Raw genomic sequence first — 24968 nt, forward strand, 5'->3', positions numbered from 1 at the left:
AATGCGGTCTCGGGATGCATCAGGCAAAGTATTTCCAGTAGAGATAAGGAGGTGTTAGTACCATTATACAAGGCACTGGTGAGACCTAATCTGGAATACTGTGTGCAGTTCTGGTCTCCCACGTTTAAGGATGAATTCAAACTAGAACAGGTTCATGGAGGGGCTACTAGGATAATTCGAGGAATGGAAAACGTGTTTTATGAAAGGAGACTCAAAGAGCTTGGCTTGTTTAGCATAACCAAAAGAAGGCTGAGGGGAGATATGATTGCTCTCTATAAATATATCAGAGCAATAAATACCAGGGAGGGAGAGGAATTATTTAAGATCCATACTAATGTGGACACAAGAACAAATGGATATAAACTGGCTATCAAGAAGTTTAGACTTGAAATTAGATGAAGATTTCTAACCATCAGAGGAGTGACGTTCTGGAACACCCTTCCAAGGGGAGTAGTAGGGGCAAAAGACATATCTGGCTTCCAGACTAAGCTTGATAAATGTTTGGAGGGGATGGTATGATCGGATAGCCTAATTTTGGCAATTAATTTGTCTTTGACTACTAGCCGTAAATATGCCCAATGGTTTGTGATACAATGTTAGATGGGGTGGGATCTGAGTTATTACAGAGAATTCTTTCCTGGGTATCTGGCTGGTGAGTCTTGCCCACATGCTCAGGGTTTAGCTGATCGCCATATTTGGGGTCTGGAAGGAATTTTCCTCCAGGGCAGATTGCAGAAGACCTGAGGGGGGTTTGCCTTCCTCTGCAGCATGGGGCACGGGTCACTTGCTGGAAGATTCTCTGCACCTTGAAGTCTTTAAACCATGATTTGAGGACTTCGATGGCTCAGATACAGGTTTGATACAGGAGTGGGTGGGTGGGTGAGATTCTATGGCCTGCATTGTGCAGGAGGTCAGACTAGATGATCTTAATGGTCCCTTCTGATCTTAAAGTCTATGTTTCTGTGATTTAAAAGGTCTAATAAATGCTCAGCTCAGCGTTTGATAGAGTGTAGGTTTAATTCATTTGTGTTTATAACACTATTGGAAGTCCTGAGATGGAAGGAACTCTAATTCTTATAATTATTTTTTTTATAGTGAAAATACTTCTCCTTCAGTTTCGTGCTTTTATTAGAAGCGTCCTGATGGGTTTTCTCATTGTGAGCCTCTGCAGTAAAACCATAGACTAAATGAACACCATTCCATGTATCCTATCCTCCTGCATACTAGTTCAAAAATGCTCTGTGAATCAGTGAAATAATACCCCTACTGGGAACAGCTTTTGAAACTGAGCTGTAGAGTGGGAGGAAATTGAGGCTTAGGATAGACTTGTTTAAGAGACACTGGCTTCTCCTAAGCAATTAAAGAGCAGGCATCAGCATATTTTGTCATGTTGAGGGCAGAGTAAAAATTAAAGTCTCATTTTACTAAATCTGTATTTATAAATATTTATCCATGATTGAGACCAGTATTTTTCCCCTCACAAAGGAGCATATTCATAAATGCAAATGATACACAGTGATTGTCTGTTGTGCTTCACACCTTCCAGACATTGTTAACTGGGTGTGGTAGGATTTGCAAGAGTGAGGATGTCTTTCCTTAAATTTATTTTTTGCACTCCCTGGGAAAGGCACTATCTTGCGTAATGGGACAAACAAAAAAAAATTGAACAAGAATAATACATGTAGAAACTGGAAATGCAGAGTTATTGCTTTATATAAACTATATCAATTATTCCTGCCGAGTTGACAGCAGATCACCTTTTCCTCCTTCGTTGACAATTATCCAAATGCAAAAACAACAAAGTGTTCTGTTTAAGAGGAAAAATATGACTTATTTATGAAAAAAAAAATTATTTCCCCTGAAACCAGAAGATGAGAGCTGAAGATTTTTCTTTAATGGGGCCCATTACTGAAGCAAATAGGTTATTGTGATTTACTGCTTTGTAAATAAGGGATCAAACCTAGAAATCCAGCTGATTTCAATAACTGTATCATAACTTTGTATATACACAAGCATGTATATTTGTTCAAATATGAAACTTCATGTAATTTGTATTACCCTGTACAAACATTCTCCTCTTCATGCAGAACTTTGTTTATTTTTAAATGAGACCAGTTTTGGCTATAGTCAGTTCATAGTCATTATTTTCACGAAGAAAACCAAAAATTTGGGGCCAGATTTTCCTAAAATGCTCAGCACTCAGAAGTTCCTAGTATTCTCAGTGGGAATTTCAGGGTGATAAGCACCTGTAAACATTTGCTCATTAAATTATGAAAAAGACAAAGGACCTGACAAGCTGGCCCATGGATATCTTGCTTTATTGACTAGCGAAAGTTATCCACATCTTGAAGAGAATTGCTCTTGAAGAGTCATGTGCTGGTGTTCATTCATGGTATGAGCATCTCATAGTGGACAGTTCCAACCAGAGAACAAGCCAAGCCTTGCCTTTGCAGAAGAAAGAGGACTCTGTCATGTAAAGGCTGTGGCATCCACAGGATCACAGCCTTCACTTAGAGCCAAGATCAGCTAAGGAGATCACACACACACACACACACACGCTGCCCCTTCAGAAGAGATAGGTGCGGGGGATTTTGCTTTGTTTTCTTGTTGTTGTTACAGGCCACTTTCAGTCCAGTTCTGTGGTTTTGCCAGCCCTGATATTTACTTCAGGATTTCTTCCCACACTGAGCACTTCCTTAGATTGAAAGAACATATATCTTGGGGCTATGAAGAAAGGATCAGGGTTCTAACTGCAAGCATTAATGAAAGGCCACTTTCTTTCCCTTTGCTTATCAAGGAGAGCTCTTATTAGCAGGACCACCCATTATTTGTTTGTTTAGCTACTCCTAAAATGAATGTTTTAATAACTAGTGTGAGAGTAGTCTGGAAAATTAATAGAGACGGTGAAGATTGGCTAGTACAGATTTGTGTCATGCTGGTGAGTCTCTGGTGATTTGAGAGAAAGCCCATATAGTGACACAGAATGGTAGGTGATAATTCATTCTCTGGAAACTTCTTTGAATTTTATTGTAAAATCAAACACCAAACACAGTAGGCACATAGGATCAGCAAGCTATTCTGGTAGATTTTCTCCTATGAAAGTTGGCATTTACTCATGTTTGTTTTTCAGTTGCTTTTCATTAGGGATTTGCATCCTAGCTCACATAACCAGTTACCGATTACAGGGTCATTAGCCTTTTGGCTAGTGCAATGATGAATATTTTCCTTAAGTGTGACATGTAATCCAGTAACGTTCCCTTCTTTGAGTTATTTCAGAGGCTTAAATAAATTAGGTGTCTGCCCAGGGTGCCATGCCCTTTGGCCTGTGACATCATTAATCAAAATATCTCTCAATTGGTTACAGTGGGATTCAGACCTTGGTTAACTCTTTGGTAACTAACAAAGAGGTTTTCAAATAGAGGTTTAGCTGTTGAGTCTTAAACAGTGCAATGCATTTGGAGTAATTATCTGCATGCAGGACTCATGGGTGTTTTCACCTTGGCAAGATGAAAGTGGAAGCTAATTAGTGGGATAAATGAACAAAAGTAATCCAAGAGATTAGGTGAAATTGGAAAGTGGTATAAAAACCCACTTCTGTGAGAAAATGGAGCATGCATCTTGGTAAAATGTTGAAAATGTAAGTTTGGTATTCTATCTTAAAAATTCGGAAATAACTTTTTGAGAACAAAATGAATTTGGTTCTGATAGCCTGGTTATAACTTGGTTACTATGTCTAAATATTTACTGAAGAGCCCCATGCAAGCTTATGCCATGAACTATCTCACTATGAGAGTCTAACATTTTGAGGGTCGTGATGGTTGAATCAAATGATAAAGAGGAAAATTGTTTATATTTTCAGGAAGGAAAGTAATTGTGTGCTACAATGATGGACACTTCAGAAATGATTTAACAGTAATTGTTCTGAATTAACATGTATGGCGCACCAGAGGTTGCCTGTAATGGAAGTCTTCTGGAGCTCTCTGCTCTAACACTGTTCACTTCAATGTTAGGTTTTTTTCATTACTTTTCTTGGTGCTTGGGTGTCTGGGGGATGTGAAAAATAACAGTTCTTGTAAAAATTTTTGTTGTTTCTGAACAGCCTGACTTTGGTTCATGTCCTTTTCTTCTGGCTGGCTACGAGGATGGATCAGTGATTCTGTGGAATTTATCAGGGGGAAAAATATTAAGCCGACTTGCTTGCCACCAGGAGCCAGTGATGAGCCTTGACTTTGACTCTGAAAAGACGAAGGGGGTCTCGGGCTCATCTGAGGAGGTGCTTACCGTCTGGAGCCTCGATGAGCAGCAGAATTTAAAGGTCAGGATCATCGGCCCCTTTGTGTCATTTATCCCGCTTTGCACTAACAGTTGGATAGACTAAAAAAATATTTAGTCATGAAGAGGAGTTGTTGCAGATCTCTAACTAATTAATCACAGACTGGTTAGAATGCAGGAGAAGGCTGTCTGTGCTGGTAGGCTAGAGTTGAAGAAAAGTGGGTTTTTTTTTAAACCTTTCACGTGTTTATGGTTTTACCAAAGCTGCGTTTAAGCAACTGGCACATAGCCCTACCATTCCGCAAGTCACTCTTTTTATACATTTCTTTATCATTACATTATTGTCCAATACTCAGAGCACCTAATAAATGAAATTATTGTAAATCGAAATAAAGGGTTGTTTTCCTAAGGATTTTGCTTGAGTGCTTACAGTTTTCCCTTTGTCTTAGGAAAGAGAAACATTTTAAGACAGTTACAAATAAAAGATTATGGTTAGAATAAGTGATTTACTTGCCCAACTAATACTGAAAATCAATGGGATTTAAGCACTTTTGAAAATTTCAATCTAAGATATGAAAACAAGTCATTAATGTCAGTTTAGGTATTAGAACACTCCGCTTATATAGGATATGGCCTAAGAAACCAGTTGAGCCTAATGATGGTGAATGGCATTGACTGTGACTTAATCTGGACATCATTAGTAAAAGTTGTTTCAGTGCCAAGGGGTTGAGTGGCAGAAATTCTAGGATTTGGTATTCTAGTACAGAAGTAGCCAAACGATGATTGTGGATAAAATTTATGAAAGTGTAAAGGGGGCCCCATGGCGTTCTACATTGCCTGATTATCTCTTCACAACGTATGAGTGGAAGGGTCATAGAGAGGGGCCTTTGCAACTCCTGTGGGAAGCAGTCTGCAGGGATCCTTTGGTGGAGCAGCTACTGGAGCTACATTTATACTGCCTCCTGGAGAAGAAGCAGCAGCTATTCAAGCTCCTGGGTTTCCTGCAGATTTGTGTGCACACACTGTAGAGGGAGAAGTGAATTTCATCCGAGGAGGAGGAGGAGTAATTTGTTTTTATTCAATATAGCTATTTTACACTAGATTTTCTGTATTGACATTAGTCTGTGATAAATCAAGTAGGAAAGCAGCAAAGAATCCTGTGGCACCTTATAGACTAACAGGATCTGAGGAAGTGGGTATTCACCCACGAAAACTCATGCTCCAAAACATCTGTTAGTCTATAAGGTGCCACAGGATTCTTTGCTGCTTTTACAGACCCAGACTAACACGGCTACCCCTCTGATACTTGACACCAAGTAGGAAAGAAAGGGATGTTTCCCTCACAATATCCTCTCAGTTATGTGTTATGAATTAAGCTTAATGGGAGACTACAGGTGTGATGTGAGGGGTGAATAAACTCTGAAGTTGTTCACCTGAGGGTATTTCAGGTTTGTTTCCTTTAATGGGCTGTAGTTCCAAATCTACATTCCCAGTAGATGCACAGTTGGTTACTGCAGCTTTAACTGACAGTAGTTTTCCTTGGATGAAGTGCTATTTAAGTGCAAAGTATTAAGCCATAAATAACATTTTTCACTTCATGCATAGTGTGAATCCACTAATAAAATAAATAAAATGTGTCTCCCATACGACTGCTAGAAATAGTCAAGGACACAGATTAAGTTTTTTTCCACTGTTGCATTAATAACACAAACCAGATGGGGATTTTTCCTGACATTCCAGGTACCTGAGGTAATGGTAGTATTTGGAAAGCCACGCAGTGGCACACTATTTTTACTCTAAAAAGTTTTAATAACTAAACTTGGTGCATAGCTATCTGCCTTTGGAGAAATAATGATGCAATGAGGGCACTGCTCTGCTGTTTTATGTGGCAGTGTGCCATTGTGGCAGTGAAAAGACGATGAAGCTAACTACATGGCTTATCCCCAGGAGGGAAGCTGGCGTATTGTCTGGTACCAATAAGTTGCTGAAGTCATCAGTGTCAGTGAATGGCTGGATTGCTTATGAGGCTTCTGATTTGGATAGATAGTATAATTAAGGGATAATGTTTGTGGCAGAGGAATACAGAAGGCAATAAACAGCTTTTGCGAGCGATTAATCAGCAAAGCAGACCTGAGGCATTCAATAATTGCAAAAGCTCTTTACTGCTCATAAACTCCACCTTGTTCTTGTTATATAATGAAAAGGAAGAGTCAACAAACCACAATGTAAACCATGAGAAAATTTGTTTTTCTTGCCTCTTTAGGCTTTAAAAGCTCAGTGTTGGTGCTGCCTTCTTGGCTAGATGGCTAGAACAAGGGCCCAGAACAAGGGCAGGGCTTGAGGGAATACATGTTTACAGGTGGATTATTTAAAAAAAAAAAAAAAAAAAAAAAAGTCTCTCCGGAGTGAAAAGGAAGTGGCAGGTCAAAGACTCAGACCAGAGTTGTTAGGATATGTGACTAACCTTGGCCATGATTGGCTGAAAGCGTAGAATCCAGATCTCCTTTGGTTCGATTCTTTCCTTTCTGGATCATGAAATGGTTTTCTACTTTGGAAACTTTGCTGCTGTGTTTTTTGATTACATTCATGGCCCATGAGCTTTTAAGGTGGCTCACTCAAATCCCCTGACCACAGCATCAGGTTACTGATTCCCTGAGTGTTTGTCCGGGAGTTTTATCCTGGCTCTCCTCTTGTTCTGGTGGGTCTCTAGCAGATACTGTTACTTCCTTACCATTACAGTCTTCATTGTCAACTCGTAACTTGCTGTTGACATGTAATTCCAGTTATCTTCTCTGGACAAATCTTGTCCATTTCTTTGACATTATTACTACAGTTCTCAGAACTAAGCTTTGGTTATGCCCAGGTTCACAACCTCTGTTCTTAAGCCAGGTCTCCCATACAGACTTCTGCTGGTATAGTTATGTTGGTCAGGCATGTGAGGAGGTGTGATCCCTGACTGACATAGCAGTGCCAGCAAAAGCCTCTTGTGTAGACACAGTTATACCAGCAAAATGGTATTTTTCCTGGAAGCGTTTATTTCTCTCAGGGAGCTGAAATAAGCTATACTGGCGGAAGTGCAGTTTTGCGAGTATAAAGTGCAGACAGCTAGAAGTGCTTTGCTGGTATAGTATAAAAGTAGTTCTAGTGTAGATCTGGTCTTAATCCTTGTGATGTACTAGAGAGGGTTCAAAGCTATAGCGGTATAGCTATTCTGATAAAGGATCACTGTGGAAAGACACTTATACCAACAAAAGAGTTCTGGCGGCATAGCTTAGATCAATTCCCTGAACTAAAAAGCTATGCTAGCAAAAGGGCTTTTTGCCAGCATAACTGCATCTACACTAGGGCTTTTGATGGCAAAACCATGTTAATTAGTGGTGAGGTTTTTTTCAAACTGCTACTCAACATAGATATGCTGCCAAAACTTAAGCATAGACCAGGCCTCAGTAACACTTCCAATTTTGCTTTCTTGCCTCCAGTATTCCTTCCATTTGGATCTACCACCCTTATTCTTCATTTTCTGTTTCAGGACATCTCCTTCTCCTGTCTTATTTTGTATGGTGGATGCAGAAAGCACATGCTAGGTTTTGAATTAAGCATTCTCTTAAGGAATTTGCGTTATTCTATATCATTTAGGTATTGAAGTGCTGCTTAAAAAAATAAACAGCAAACTAGTTCTTGAATAATTATTAGAGGTTTTCAAATGCTGGATCTTGTTTTGGATCTGATCCTGGAAGGTGCTGGGGTGTCCTCAGCTTGATTGTGTATATACTTTCATAATTTAAATAAGGGATTGATCTAGATTTTTAACTACATTAGTGGACTTGTTAGGGAACTAATATGATTTTTAATTGACCTGATGCTGTATGTAATGCACCAATTATGTATCATGGAATGCTTTTTGCAGAGGAAAAGTATATACTTTGAAGAGCACTTCAGTACAACTTTCCCCTTAGGAAAACAGCTACCACCCACAAATGTATGTGAACTGTAAATTGAATTATGTTGAGTTCTGTGTTTGTTTTATTTTGTTTTTTACAAGAGAGTTACTTCCCGAAGAGTGTTTTCTCACTTCAGTTTATGGAGGAATTTATATGTTATCCCCTAGTATAAATGGGAGTTGTGTGTGCATGTATATATAATATGTACATAAAAATTATAGTACACTGTGGTAAGAGTCCTGTGGCACCTTATAGACTAACAGACGTTTTGGAGCATGAGCTTTCGTGGGTGAATACCCACTTCCTCAGATGCATGAGTAAGAGTATACTCCCAAAGTCTTTTTCTCTTTTCAATGTGTGTGCTGAAATGTACTAGCTTTCTTATATATTGACACTGTCTAAATAATGATAGTATTGGCACTAAGTGATAACACAATAGTTATTAGTTTGATACTCAGCTTATGTTTGTTTTCTGTGCACTCTCACGCCCCCTCCATAACTGAAACACTTTTTTTCTCCCCAAGGGCTCAATCCTGCAAAGTGCTCAGTATCTCCTTAGGGATGCTAACTGCTCTGAGCTGCTGCTAAGGCCAAGTTGTGCACCTCACAAGTGTGAACCCAAAGAATCCTCTAACAACAACAATAAAATGCTCCCAAGTTTGAAATCAGTAACTAGTTCATAATCCCCTTCTCACCGGGGCGGCTCCAGGCACCAGCGCAGCAAGCGTGTGCCTGGGGCGGCAATGGGGGGGTGGCGTGCCAGTCGCTGTAAGGGCAGCAGTCAGGCAGCCTTCGGTGGCATGCCTGAGGGAGGTCCACCAGTCCCACGACTTTGGCGGCAATTTGGCGGCAGGTACACCGAAGGCGCAGAACCACAGAGCCGCTGCCGAATCCACGTGACCAACGGACCGCCCACAGGCATGCCGCCGAAGGCCGCCTGACTGCCGTGCTTGGGACAGCAAAAAACATAAAGCTGCCCCTGCTTCTTGCTAGTGGGTGCATCAAAAGTCTCCTGGGAATGAGTGCTGGAAATACAGATTCACTGACACTGTGACCTCATTCTTGGAAGCATTCCTTTCCCAGGGCTCTATGTCGAGTGCCATCACGGCATATTCGTGATTCAGGGGACCACATCCGTAGGAACCAGTAGCAGGTAGTTTAATACTAGGCCAAAAACCCTTCATAGGAATACCCCTGAAGTCTGGAAACAAGGCTGTGGCTCTAAACTTTGCAGCTCAGGCCCATCTCTAAGAATAACAAGAATGAGAGGGCAAAGCTGTATAGTCTGACTATTCTCACCTAAACCAGTTTTTCAGTGATGGCAGAGTAGAAACCATTTAAATTGCAATAAGTGTACAAGGGACACTTTTTTTTTGGTTTTGTTTTTTAAAGAGACCATGCTGAAGGTAGTCTCTTGTGCTGTTCTGTCTCTATCTACTGTTATCCTGACCATTGCGTCACCCCCACGTGTGCTTTAGAAGTTGAGATACCCACTAACAGGCAAATTGATACCTGTGTGTGTATTGCTAACTCTAAAATCACAAAGATTTTGTTATCTTGCACTCACTTTAAATAACTTTAACTTTATCGCTCAGGTTCAGAAAACACACAAACTCGTCAATGCTGGGATTGCTGATGTCGCCATCCGCCAGGACAAGAAGATCCTGGCAACAGCAGGGTGGGATCATCGTATCAGGATCTTTGGCTGGAAGAAACTGAAGCCCTTGGCAATACTGGACTACCACACAGCAACTGTCCACTGTGTATCCTTCTCAGATCACAGTAGGCCAAGTGAAAGACTGCTGGCAGCTGGCTCCAAAGACCACCGCATTAGTATCTGGTCAATCTATAATCAAGCCTCAGGTGCTTTGCACTGTCCTTTGGAAACTAGAAAGCCGGACTGATAAACCAGATATTGTGTGATTAAAATCTGGGGATGGGGAAGTATTAAACCATCTTCAGTTTGAGTGCAAGTCCCCAGAAAGACCTATTCCCTATAGAAAATGTGTTGTTGTCGAAGGGAAAACCAGTGCTAGGAAGGGAAGAATGGATGATCATGCAGTTAAGGCAAAGGCCTAGCAGAGATGGATTCTGTTGCATCCTCTGCCACATGCTTCTTTTGGCAAATTGTTTTGATTCTTTGTGCCAGTTTCCTCATCTGTAAAATGGAGATAGGTGCTGTCACTCAGGCATGGGGTGGTCTAGAGTACGCTGGGTTCCAAATCATGTAGAGATCCTTCATGGACGTAAGTGCAAAGAATTGGTTTTATGTGAACTTGAACCCATTAAAGCATCCATAGCAGTTTCTCATGTCAGTTCCTTTTTCTTCCCCATAACTGAAAAGCTATCAAACCAACCTTGATTTGTTCACACTTCTGTCAGTTTCTAGCTTAAGCCAACAGCCAAGAATGTGACTAGGGATGGCTTTTGGCATTTATGAATTTCATTATGTCCCCTGTCACCTCGAGTCTCGCAATTAATCATAGAAAGAAAAAGGAATCTTTCCATGCCTTTTTCAGAGCCAGTGCTAAAGCCTTTCCATAGACTGACTAGCAGAAGGATTTAAACTGAGCAATCCAATTAGCGCCCTTCTCCTTGGAGATTTGGGGTAAATTTTCAGTATGGTGAGCCAGGGATTTGGCTACACATCTCCCATTAACATCAGTGGGAATAGCATGGATAAATCCTTCTGCACTACCCTGAAAATTTACCCTTTAGTTTGTCATCTCCATGGTCGTGGAAGCTGAAATCCATTCCAAAAGTTGATTGTTTTTGCTTGAGTCAAGGCACAGTACTAGCATTCTCCTTTTCAAATATATTTGACCAGTAACAGTCTGTTCGCAGGCCAGGAAACCTCACCACTGAATTAAGGTTTGCCAATAAGATGCACTTATATGTACACCATAAAAGCAATTAATAGTATGACTTTAAATACAGAGTAATTTCGAAATGCTAGGTGGTTCTTGGCATCAGAAATATTTAGCATCAGGATTTTGGGGATACCAGTGCTGTTCTGTTGATGTTTTATTGAAAATGCTTGTTCCTACCCATTTATGGGGCTGGACATCAAAGGAGAACTGGTCAGAAATGAATTGGACAGCAGCATCGAAAGACTTCAGAACTACAGTTCAAAATCCAAACTTGTGTAATGCTGATGCAAAAGCTAAATATAAAACCTGGGCCTGCTGTGCGCCTGTACCGTACATGCAGGGATGATCTTGTTGAACAAGTGCTTTCTAACTCTGTACAAGAAATTTTCCTTAAGTGCCAAGCCCCAGTGTTCTTCCAATTACAGAACATAAAATATACTGCAACAAGGCTTTTACTAATAAAACTCTGCACTTCCCGTTTAAAGTGGTGTCACACACTGAAATGTGTTCTTGCATTTCTTTGGTTATTTTTCTCTCTATAGTCAGCTCTGTGGAGGTTTATTCTGCACATGTGAGTCAGATGAGGCCTGATTCTGAGCATCTTTGAGCCAGTCATTGGGAGTTGCAGACGCTCATTACATCTAGACGGTATATGTGTATGTGAAACGATCATGCCAGGATCTCTACATATTTTCCACTTCCCAGGCAGAAGAGAGGGGTCTGTGCTCAGCAATCTCCATAGCACCATCTTCCTGAGATACACAAGGAGCCTGACTGAATGATACAAGTTTCAGAGGGATCGCCATGTTAGTCTGTATCTGTAAAAACAACAAGGAGTCCTCTTTGAATGATACAAGGAACCTCACAGTTTTCCTCCCCACAAAGCAGATGGGGACTTATGATGGAAAGAAAGCCACTGTTTCTTATTCTTTTATATTAAATTGCAGTGGTACCCCTCTGATCTCAGAGACTCACCTAATCCTACAACAGGACACCTCCTGCTGAATTCACATGTATTAAGGCCCTGCACCTATTGAGATGAATGGCAAAACTCCTACTGGCTCCAGTTACACAAGATTAAACCATAGGAGATCACCCTTCTCCAGGAAGGTCCTTGGTTTTGATTGGAGTTTTATCAGATTAAAGATTCAGGGCCAGACTCATAGCCGCTGTTTGATTTGTTTATTTACAAATCAGATAAAGAGGGGTTGGGAGTACTAAGGTGAAGCTAAGGCTGTGTCTCCACTGCCACTTTCAGTGCTAAAACTTTAGTAATTTGGGGGTGTGAAAAAACACCCCCCCTAAGCGACAAAGTTTTAGAGCTGAAAAGTGCCAGTATAGACAACGCCGGGCTCCCAGCAATAAAGCTACCACCCCTCATTCGGGGTGGTTATTTTTTATCACCGGGAGAGCTCTCCCCTGACGATAAAGTGTGACTGCACTGCCCATGTCACAGGGCTGCGTCGGCCACGCTGTAACGTGAGCAGTGTAGACATATCCTAACTTTCAGGCCCAATTTATTTTTCTCCTCTGTGTAGTTAATGTTTCCTATATAGCTGCTGTCACTTTGGTTTTGAGTTGATGAACTCAATCCATGTCAATGAGTACTGCTTTGAGTAGAAAGTGAGTCTTTGTTCATCTGTGCTAAGATATTCCATCTGCAATGGAATCTTTAAAAAAATACTTCCAGCTTTTTAAAGAATTGGAGTTGCACTGCTGTCTCTGAAACATGCTTGAGTATCTTAAAACCTGATCCAGTACTTGCAATGGAAATTGTAGGGTGACATGACACCTAATCTTATTGAACATTCATTATTCATAAACAGCTCTTTCAAACCTTCTCCAAGCAAAGATTAATAAGCAAAGCACTTGCTAATTGAGAGTATTGTTTGATCTGGACTTGTAGTTTAATCTCTGTTCACTGACAAACTTACCAGCGGTCTATTTTTCTCTGGCTTTAAAGGCAGCCTTTGTAGTCAGAGTTCACTGTCTATCATCGTTGTGGAGATGCTCAAAGGATTCTTAAAGTAGCCTGATATTTACTATTTACTAGCTCTTTGCAAATATTCCTATATGTTCCTTCATGATCAAAATATCACCCTTTGCTGCAGTAGATGTTTATATTTGTGTGACTAGGTAGTTTAAAAAAAAATCCCAACTTGCACAAGAACAAATTTAAAATTAAGGAGATGAACACAAAACTTCAGTCCCACAAATAGATACACACATCAGGGCATGGAGTGTTATTAACTTTAAGAGGAGGGAGGACCTGTATGTGCAGATCGGCGTGCAGGAATAGGATTTGTATTTTGCCTCTTCAACCTGCACGTAGTAATGAGTACTTCATAGGTAAAAGGGTTAATCGGCACTGTACATTAGCAATGATATTTTACTTTCATCATCCTAATCAATTGTAGGGGGTTAAATGCATTTTTTAGTTTCCATCTAAGTTACTGGTTCTAAAGATTTGCTTGGATACATTATCTGACTGCACAATCTTGATCTGGATCACAACTTTCCTGAAATTTATAAAGTTATTTACTTCAAGATCAAGACATAAATTTCAGTCTCAGACCTGAACTTTCCCAAAGTAAAGACCTGTTCAAATCAAAGTGTTGGGTTGGGCCTGTCTCCAGGATCATAAATATGTCACATCTACCTGATCACATCTAAGAAACCAGTATAAAATATTCCCAGAAGAGTTAAAATTCCTTCTTAAAATGTAATATGGTCATGTTTATCCCACTGAAGATTTCAGCTGATTCATTTGCTTTCAGGAAGGTTTTGAGTAAAGAACCACCACAAACTGATGGAGTTAGCCCCTGAATCTCACCTGTCAGAGAGGAATAGGACTAGCCTGTACTTGGCTTAAAGGAGTCAGGAGTGAAGGTGATGACAGCTAAATTGTTGCAAAAAGGCTTCCTCCCAAGAAGTGGTGTATCTGTCACCCTGGGGGAGGGAGTGGGAAGCAACCAACATTCATAAGCTAATTGAAATAAATCCCAAACACTAGCATTTGTACAGCAATTACATGGAATATTTATCACCAATGGGATGAATGCTGACCTCTGACCCTCAGATGTTGCCTGTAAATGAATCCGTTAGTTCCAAGCTCTTCCTGTGCTCCGAATGTGGTGAGCAGGGTGTTCTGCTTCGAAGTGGAGATGAGCTACGGAAGAGGAAGAGAGCTCGCCCTAGTCAGCGTGAGGGCCTGTGAAAGGAGCGAATTGTAAAACCTTCCCTCCTGCACTCTGAAATTGAAATTAGTGATTAGTAATAGTGGCATAAGTTACACACTGTGGATCCCTACTGCGACTATTGCAACTTTTTTTAAAGATGGATAACTTTAAAGTCAATGCCGTGTGATGGTTTCTAGTATGTTTAAAATGCATCTTACAAGACTTGATTTTGTCCAATGCTAGTAAACAAAACTACAGACTCATAAAGACTCTTCAGTGTCCCCAGTAGAGCGAAAGAGGTGAAATAACTCACTAATGCAGCAGCCAGGTTAATTATCTGAGCAAAATGCAAGAATTGCTGAGTGGAAGATCAATGCATTTCCTTATCTAGCATTGTCACTGTGGTGTGAAAATGTGGATCACTGTGTCCTGCCTGGTTGAATAGGACATGATGTGTTAAGACAACAATATGTGTTTCAGCCAAGCGGTGATGCATACAAAGCCTTTAAGCATGACTTTACAGTGTGCTCCCACGTGAATTATGGAGATGAGCTGGTAAAAATGCAGGGACTTTCTGTTATTCACACACTGTTTGGAAATTCTAGTCTGCGTCCCAGTGCTGGAGGCATTTTTCCAGCTGAGCATGTATCTTTCCTTTGCCACATGGCAGCATCAATTTGGCCTCTGAGAGCAATTAAATAGTTGTATGCAGCCACAGAGGACAACACACTCCCCAAACAGCTCACTCCTGTTATTCACACCTGTTAGGCCAATTTCATAGCTGGTGTACCTTCACTGAAGCCAGTGCGGTTGCTCCAGTGATGTAGTTGGCCTATAACTCCAGCACTCTTTTGTAGCATTAGAGGTACTGAAAGCATTTCAGACACACAGCACAGACATTGTGTGACTAAGGTCCCTGAAGGAGTGGTTAAGTGCCTAAGTCAACATTTAGGCACCACTGGCATGCACGAAACCACTGTTTAGCTGCACCAAATCTGTGGGTATCCGTTTCTGCCAGAGGGCGTATGCACAGCTGCCCAAGTCCTGACACTGCTGAACAGCTTGGCTTCAAGCTTATAGCTAAAGCTCAGAGGGATTCCCAGACCAGGTGGCTCCTTACCTGCCTGACCTGTGGAGCCTGATTTAGGGGGCATGCTCTGAGCACACCGCACCCGCACAAAAGATGGGGAGGGAGCGGATTAAATATTCATTGGAGCAAGGATATGACTCCTCCAGAGTGCCCTCACCACCAGGCTATAAAGTCATTCTTGCTATCACTTTCTGGGCTGATGATGCCTGGTTTTGGATTTCATGCAAAGCGGAAGAGATTTTGAGCAACCCATCCCAGAATAGCCCTGGCAGCCTGTCTTTTAGGGTCAGAGTAGCAGCCGTGTTAGTCTGTATCCGCAAAAAGAACAGGAGTACTTGTGGCACCTTAGAGGCTAACAAATTGATTTGAGCATAAGCTTCTGTGGGCTACAGCCCACTTCACTGGATGCATAGAATGGAACATATAGTGAGGAGATAAATATACTCATACAGAGAACATGAAAGGGGGGAGTTGTCCTACCAACTCTAAGAAGCTAATGAAGAGAAAAAAAAAACGTTTGTAGTGATAATCAAGATGGCCCATTACAGACAGTTTGACAAGACGCTGTGAGAATACTTAACATGGGGAAATAGATTCAATGTGTGTAATGGTTCAGCCATTCCCAGTCTCTATTCAAGCCTAGATTGATAGTGTCTAATTTGCATATTAATTCAAGTTCAGCCGTTTCTCTTTGGAGTCTGTTTTTGAAGCTTTTCTGTTGCAGAATTGCCACCTTTAGGTCTGTCTTTTAGGGTTGTCAACTGCATCACCGCTATGGTGCTTGTTTTCAGTTGGTCCCTAAAAATGTTTGCATAATGTTATCGGATACCAGGATTATTTGGGTTGAAGCAGCTGTTTCCTCCTTTTGTTGGTGTGTGTGCTTCTTAGATTCAGCTGCATTTTTATTCAGCCGAGTGAAAGGAAAATCTTAGACTGAGCAGTTTGTACCAGAGAAATGACCCCTCTGTATTTAATGCACATGCCTGAGGAGGTTCATTCTAACTTTTAGCTATTAGTGGTTTATTCCCTCTCAATCCCATCCATCATGCAGCCTTTGGCACTTTAATGTATTATTAAACCACATAGCTGGGATTGTAGCAACATAATCCCTGAATTGTGAATGTTTTGCCCATGTGATTAATGGTGTGAAATATATCTGTGCATGTTTTACCAGCGTTATGATGTGTGTTGCTTTATTCTGACTTTGCCCCAAGGAATCTGATGCATAGTTCAGTACTGTGGCTACAAATGTGTCCCTTAGGTGATCCAGAGATCCTGGGAAACCTTAAAGGTTCCCAAAGCAAACTAATTCTACAGTATCCAGAGGTACCAGATTCTGATCACAAGCCTTACGAGGAGCATTGAGGTGGGGAAGAAGTCTAGCTAGAGATTTGTCCTGGAAGTTAGCTGTCCTTTTGTACCAGTACACTAATTCCATCTTCATACTCATTTGCTCTCTTTATTATAATGTTTTCAATGTGTTAGGAAATGGTGCAAATTGCAACCTGAAAAGGGTCTTTTAGAAACCATGCACACACATCTAACAAATTGTTGAGACAAAACTGTACCTGCCTGAAGGACTCTATGGTTGCCACTGTACTGCAAACAGTGGCAAATCCAAATGTTACAATAATGTCGGTAATAGAATTCGTACCTCCTACCCCAGACAGCACAGGTCCAGCCACTTGCACTACAGGAGAATCTCCACTACCTCTTAGGAGTATAGAGCCTATGGCACACTCTTGAGCAGTTCTGATGCCTTCCAGTAGAAGAGAGTGGTACACATTTGGTAGCCAGTTTGTTACATCATGTTACAAAGCCCAATATGGAATAGATGAGAGAGGCAAATTATGTTTGCACATTTATGATTAAGAATGTTTTGTTTAGAAGTTCTAATTTAACAACATTTATGAAAGCTAGAGAATATGGGACACATTCTGCTTCAATTAAGTTTCCCCCTAAATGTATGTACATTAGAACTGCAAAAAAGCAGCATTAATCACATGCCAGCATTCTGGACAGCCATGGCACTATCCCTCTCAGCTCCCATCAGGAGCAGAAGTAACCTGTGGACATGTGGGATTGAAGCCAGATCAGAGCACATGCAGTTTGTGCCAAAATGCACAGCCAACAAAAATCAGGAAATAAGACTTCTGCCCCTGTTACCAGCCCAAGCCATGGCTTTTCTCATGATGCATACAATCCGCAGTTGTGTAGCAATATCTGCTGGAGAGACGTCCAGGCATATGTGTCGGAGGCAAGATTAATGGTTGGTTTTACACAATCATTTTGAACTTGGTAGAAAATGCGGACATGGCATCCCTCTTGGTTGTAATTAAAAAGCCTATAATTGCTGGTATTAAATCTTAAGTGGATCCCCACCTACACTGCTTTTAACTTAATGTCTATTGTAACCTTTGTCTTTTACTTTTTGCCTTGGGTTCTCGATGGCATGCAGCCTTGGCACCAAACTCACCAGAGACCGTGAATCTTTAAAGGGTTAGCACGTGTGCCCATCTGGTTTGAAGCAGCAAACAGCAGCAGGAAAGGGAATTGATTCAGAGACTCCCTTCATGTTTGCAGACATGTGCAAAGTGATGCTGAAAAAACAGCTTCCCTACTCCATTTTCCCAGTGCTGCCCCTGCCCTTTAAAGGGGGCGAAGACGAAGGAGTGGGCTTGTTCTTCCTCATTTTGAACCCATCAAAACCTGATGGGGTTTGAGCAGGTGACCTGACAGCACTACTATTGAGCTTTGCAGTCTACATGAGAAGAAGTTGGGGAGGCACTGGAGTACTGGGGCAGAACAGAGAACGAAATCCACTGAAAGGAGCAAGTGACTGGGCAGGGAGCAGCAGAGTGAAACGCAAATAACAACGTAGAAGTCTTGCCTATAGTAAGGGTTCGCCAGTTTAACTAAAGCCATCTAAAAATTGATGTTGCAAACTCCAGATGCAGATGCACTTCCTGATGCATCCTATGAAGTCGGTTTTAGCCCACAAAGCTTATGCTCAAATAAATTTTAGTCTCTAAGGTGCCACAAATACTCCTGTTCTTTTTTCAAACAGTTTTAACACCTTGCTCATAGGGATTTAGCTTACTGTGATAACTGATGGGCATGCAGTTATAGACCAAGGCGCTCAGAGCACTTTACAAAGACAGATAAATATTAATGCCCATTTTACAGGGCGGTACCATGCTGCACGAGGACTTCATGACTCCACCACTAAAATCACCTGTTCTAACTTCTAGCGAAACCACCTTCATTTATTATGGCCACCTTCAGTGTGAAGCATTTGCATATAGTTCTCGGCCTGCCAAGGCCCAAATCTGGGATGTGCTGTGGGACAAAGACCCCAAATGAGATAGATATGCAGGAAACTGAAAATGTGGTGGGAGCTATTCATAGAAAGGACTTTCCCTGAGTGCAGTTTCATTATTTTTTATTTCTCACTCCTGAAAGGTGTGAAGTGCTGATCTTTGAATTGGGACCAGAGAGCTCAAGTGCCTGCTTCCAAGTGGAAGTCCCATCATGTTTAATATATTTGAGCATGTGCCCATGCTTTGTTGTATTGGGACGGAGGTCATCAGCCTTACAGGGTTGAGCCCTCCTTCATTTTCAACAATGAAAGTGAAAGGACACCATAAACTCAAGTAGAAGACAGGGAGCAATGGAACTAAAACGAGTGATAGCCCCAAAATGAGTATGGGCATATGGCATATTTCCTCAGCCTCAATGTGCAGCTTAATTCATAATCATCTTGAGATCTTCAGATAGCAGTTCACGTGCTATGATAATATAGCATCCAGTCCTGCTAGAAGTCTCATTGACTATAATGGAAATTCTGCATACAGAACCTTTGCAGAATTAGTCCTTAAGTGTGAGTTTCCTGGCTTTTGGTCTCTGTCACTTTTCTATGTGAAATGTATATATTTACCATGAGTACAAGAGTTTGCTTATTGTAATTATTTTATTAAGACTGCTCTTCATAAGCTTTTCTTTTTTTAATCTGGAAACATTTTATTTCCCATATGGAAAGAACATATTTATCATACTTTACACACATTATATTTGGCTAATCCTTTTGCATATATATGCAAAACATATGTGACATATACAAGGTTATCTGAATTTCATAAAACAGAAAAGCAAGGAAATGAGATATAAGTATATTACACAGATGTGTGTGCCAATTTACTAACCTATAGCATCTTTAGTAAATGATTTCTGGGGTTTTTTAAGTGGTTTTTTTGGCACACGGGGTTTTTAAGCTCTTAATCACTGAAAGCAATGGAAGTTAGGAGCTTAAATACACACTAGCCCCCAGATCCTCAAAGGTTACTTTATTGACAAATGATGGATTTAAATACACACTAACTTCATAGTAATAGTCACTATTGAAAGGTAAAGATCTGTTTGCTTTTATCAGATCATTTCAGCCCCTCTGGTAAATTATGTATCTAATTTACAGATGAACTGGACCTGAGTAATTAAAAATGGAAAAAAGTTAGTTACTTCTGTATAGTGCAATTTATCAAGGGCTGATTTCTTATTTGAATCATGATGTCATTCCTCTGATTTTTTTTAATAACATGAAATAATGTATGAACACCGCTGAATATTGCTGTATGGAGAGTTATTCTGGAATCCTTCACAAAGATATTTCCTTACTTAGACATCTTTGAAACACAACAGATCTTTTTGTGTGTCACATCATACCTTGTTAAAATGTAGGTTTTTTTCAAATCAGTTGTGTACATCTGCAAATTCATGGAAGATGCAATGCACAACTTGCTCTGTAGGCGGCATTTGCTCTTTAGCCACAGCTCTGCGAGAATAGTTCAGTTTTCAGAGCCAGTCAACAGCACGAAGGTAGGGTGGGTGGCTGGGTGTGTAAAAGGCGCTTTCTTTAAGACAGCAGTTTGACTAGGTAGAAAATAACCTGATGTTCAAAACTGATCTAGCTACGGAGGCAGTTCTAGATCTGACAGTGATGTCAGCCACAGCAGCCACTCAACCTATTCTCAACTTCTAAGGCTGAGCCAGGAGGCAGTAAAAGTAGCAAGAACGCGGAGGAACCCCCAGGGTGACTGTTCTCAGGCTGAAAAGGAGATAGACGAAGAATAAAACTAAATAACCTGAGATCCTTGGGTGGAACGGGCTAGAAAGGTGCTTTCACACATTAATTAGCCTTCCTAGCCACCCCCCCCCCGGCTATTAGCGCCCTTTCACCGGTGGAGAAGGGTCCACAAAGCGGTTGTGACTTGCCCATGGTACGATGTGACTGAAGCGAACAGGGCCCTTCCCCACTGCCCCTGCGGGTGTTGGTAAAGCCCCATGGCCGGTGCTGAGCCGTTGCCTTTGCTGTGCTCCCGGACCGGACCACCAGGGACACGCCCCGTCTGGAGCAGCCTGCCTGGGGGGCGGGCCATCCACAGCGCTCCTGCCGCCCGGGCACCGGGCCAGGGGCCAAGGCGCTGGGCTAGCCATGGGGACGGCTCGATGGGCCTAGCAGCGGCCCGGCCCGGCGGCGCCCGCGGGCTCTTGAGCGCGGCAGCGGGACAGGGTGGCGCTTCGCTCCCTCGAGAAAACGCTGGAGGACAACGGGTCGCCGCAGCGTGGCTGGTGTCCGTCCCCGGATCCGCGCGTCCCGCCTCAGCCTTGCGCCCCGTACACAGCCCCGGGACACGCGCCGCAGGGCCTGGGGCTTGTCCGCCCCGCTGCTGGGGAGGGGCATTTGGCGCTCCCCCCCCCCGAAAGCTGTGTCTGCCCCTCCCCTCGCCCCGTCTCTCCCTCTCACACACCCACAGCCCGTATCGCTCCCTCTCTCACACACACCCCGTATCGCTCCCTCACACACACACCCACACACCCCGTATCGCTCCCTCTCTCCCACACACACACCCCGTCTCTCTCTCACACACACACCCCGTATCGCTCCCTCTCTCACACACACACACCCCGTATCGCTCCCTCACACACACACACCGTATCGCTCCCTCTCTCTTGCACACCCACACACCGTCTCTCCCTCTCACACACCCACACCCCGTATCGCTCCCTCTCTCACACACCCACACCCCGTCTCTCTCCCTCTCTCCCACACACACCCCGTCTCTCACACACACACACACACCCCGTATCGCTCCCTCTCTCTTACACACACACCCCGTATCGCTCCCTCACACACACACACCCCATATCGCTCCCTCACACACACACACACCGTATCGCTCCCTCTCTCTTACACACCCACACACCGTCTCTCCCTCTCACACACCCACACCCCGTATCGCTCCCTCTCTCTCACACACACCCCGTATCGCTCCCTCACACACACACACCCCGTATCGCTCCCTCTCTCTTACACACACACCCCGTATCGCTCCCTCACACACACACACACCCCGTCTCTCTCCCTCTCTCCCACACACACCCCGTCTCTCTCACACACACACCTCTCTTACACACCTACACACCGTCTCTCCCTCTCACACACCCACACCCCGTATCGCTCCCTCTCACACACCCACACCCCGTATCGCTCCCTCTCTCTTACACACCCACACACCGTCTCTCCCTCTCACACACCCACACCCCGTATCGCTCCCTCTCTCTCTCACACACACACCCCGTATCGCTCCCTCTCACACACACCCACACACCCCGTCTCTCCCTCTCTCACCCACACACCCCGTTTCGCTCCCTCACACAAACACACACACACACACCCCGTATCGCTCCCTCACACACACACACACCCCGTCTCTCCCTCACACCATTTCTCTCTCTCTCTCTCTCACACACACACACACACACACACACAATCTCTTGCGCTGTCTCTCTCTCTCACACACACACACAATCTCTTGCGCTCTCTCTCTCTCTCACACACACACACACACACAGTATCTCTTGCGCTGTCTCTCTCTCTCTCACACACACACACACACACACACACACACACACACACACACACACACACACACCCTGTCAGTCGCTCTCTCAGCCCCTCACACCTGTCAGGCAGAGTGTCTGTCTCTCACACACATTCCCGTCAGCCTGTCGCGCTCTCATCCCCCCCGTCAGGTGTCTGTCTGTGACGGTCTCGCTCACCCCCCCCCCCCCCGGCTCTGTCTGGTTCTCTCACAGAACCACACACCTGTCAGGGCGCGGGTGTGTCCGTCTGGCTCGCTCGCGCTCACACCCCCGTCAGTGTCTCTCTCTCCTACCTCCCGGCTCACCCTGGCTGCCTCACACGGCCTCGGCGCGGGGCGGCCCTTCCCCCAACCACCCAGCCGGGGAGGGAGGGGCTCCCGTGGACGACGGGGGGAGGATTGGAATGGCGGCGAGCAGCGCCCACCCGGGGACCCCGAGGGGGGCCTGCCCGAGGCCCGCTCGGCTCTGCACAGCAGAGCTGGGAGCAGCCCCCCCGGCCAGGCGCGGTGGCGGCGGAAGCCAGGGGAGGGAGGCTGCGGCACGGCCTGCACCCCTCGCGCCCGCCCTGCGCCCCGTAGCCGGGCCCGCGGCTCCCCGAGCCCGCGGCAGCGCTCCCAGCAGGCCGGGCCCGGGCGCCGCAGAGCTAGGGCAGCCCCGGCTGGAGCCGCGAACACCTTGCTCAGGCCTCGTCGGCTGAGGGGGGCGAGCCCCGCCTGGGGTCGGCTCAGGGCCTCAAGCCACCTTTGGTGTGAGTCGTCCCAGGAAACCGCCGCCGCCAGGGGGGAGCCTCCGGGGCTCGCCGGCCGGAAAACAGCGGCATTCCCGCCACCCCCAGTAAAAGGGCCTGGGCCAAACTTTCCAGAAGTGGGGCCTGAAGCTAGGCGCCGAATGCCGTGTTAGGCCAGTGACCTAGGGAACCTGGCTGTCAGCGCAGCCAAACTCAATTAGTACCGCTGAGCATGGCACCTCCCAAAGGGCTCCGGCCCATGCCCTAGCTGGCACATTACGTGGCTGTGCCTTGCCTGCAGCGCCGTATTTCCTCAGCAGCAGCTAAATACGGATGTACATTAGGCATCCACTTTTGAACGGTCCCCAGGGTCTCCTGGGAGAGTTTTGCCATTGACTCCGGTGACAGCACCATACAGCTGCATGAGGGACGGGCAACTTGATAGAAATAGGGTGTGTCTCTATAGTACAATGTAATAGTGGGGAACAATCAGCATGTGCCTTTGTAGTGTACAGCCTGCTTAAACCAGCTAGTGAACAGCTAGACAGCAGGTCACATGGCTAGTGTGATCTCAAACGAGTCCCTGGTTCTCCAAACCAAAGCGTTGCTATAACATTTCAAAGGCTTATTATTAGGGCAATCCATAATATAAAATCGTAGGGCAGCTAGTCTAGCCTCTCCCCCAATGCTGAGGGAGGAACAAGTAGCCCTAGACCATCCCTGACAGATGGTTGCCAAACCTGTTCTTAAAAACCTCCAATGCCTGCGATTCCACAACCTCCCATGGAAGCCTAGTTCAGTACTTAATCATCCCTATAGTTAGAAAGTTTTGCCTAATACCTTCTCCCTTGCTGCAGATTAAACTGATTATTTAGTTTCTTACCTTCAGTGGACATGGAGAACAATAGATCTTGGACATCTTTAGAACAGCCCTTAACATATTTGAAGTCTGTTATAAGCCCCTCCCCCCGTCTTCTTTTCACAAGACTAAATATGCCCAGTTTTTTTAACTTTTCCTCATAGGTCAGATTTTCTAAACCTTTTTATCATTTTTGTTGCACTCCGCTGGACTTTCTCTAATTTGGCCACATCTTTCTTGAAGTGTGGGGCCTAGAACTGGACACAGTGCTTCAGCTGAGGCCTTACCAGTGCCCAGGAGAGCAGGACTGTTATATCCAGCATCTTATATGACACTTCATCCCCTCTAAATGGTATCAGCCTTTTTCGCAATTGCATCACATTGTTGGCTCTGATTCAATTTGTGGTCCACCATAACTCCCAGACCCTTTTTAGCAGTGCTACCACCTACTCAGTTGTTCTCACTTTTGTATTCATATATTTGATTTCTTGATTTCTCCTTAACACTAGTACTTTGTACTTATCTTTATCAAACTTGATCTTAAAAAATTGGAGAATTGGTCCAAAAACAAGATGATTTTGAATTCTAATCCTGGCCTTCAAAGTGCTTGCAACCCCTCCCAGCTGCAAATTGTATATGCATGCACTCACTCTCATTACCTATATCATTAGTGAAAAATATTGACTAGTACCAGGCCCAGGAAAGACCCACTGTGGCACCCTGTTAGATAGGGCTTCACAGTTTGACAGTGATAACATTGATATTATCTCTTTGTGTATGTTTTTTTCCAACCAGTTGTGCAGCCACATAATCATTTTATCAGACCACATTTCTCATGTACAAAGGCTTCCATGCGCTCTGTGTGTAGCACAGAGGGTCACTAAGACAGTGCTAGATAAGCCAATGTGCTCACTACATGTAGTGTGTAGAGGGACAGCAGCTGATACGCTAGCCTTTAGAAGTACCTGTTGGTTTAGGGATGCAGTACCCTAAAAATCTCTTGCCTTATTATCTGTTGTGAAAGGCATGGCCAATTCCTTCTATAACATCTACACAATCCTGTGTTATAGGATGGACAGAGGGATTAGCCA

The 24968-nt window shown here is 43.7% G+C and overlaps 1 protein-coding gene across 10 annotated transcripts in view; it reads left to right on the top strand.

Moving 5' to 3' along the window:
• Window positions 1-11977, top strand: part of GNB1L (G protein subunit beta 1 like) — a 57303-nt gene extending 45326 nt beyond the window's left edge. For 4 of the 10 annotated variants that reach the window (XM_030582899.1, XM_030582900.1, XM_030582901.1 and 1 more), the window contains 2 exons: window positions 4100-4315; window positions 9809-11974. In XM_030582899.1, coding sequence (XP_030438759.1) covers window positions 4100-4315; window positions 9809-10117 — 525 coding nt within the window. In that variant the 3' untranslated portion in view covers window positions 10118-11974. Of the gene's footprint in view, window positions 1-4099; window positions 4316-9808 lie in introns of all 10 variants that reach the window. The other 6 variants (XM_030582898.1, XM_030582896.1, XM_030582897.1 and 3 more) reach the window with 4 other exon arrangements.
• The last annotated feature ends 12991 nt before the right edge of the window (window positions 11978-24968 follow it).

Source organism: Gopherus evgoodei, chromosome 13 (genome assembly GCF_007399415.2).
Source record: "Gopherus evgoodei ecotype Sinaloan lineage chromosome 13, rGopEvg1_v1.p, whole genome shotgun sequence".
NCBI classification, from domain to species: Eukaryota; Metazoa; Chordata; order Testudines; family Testudinidae; genus Gopherus; species Gopherus evgoodei.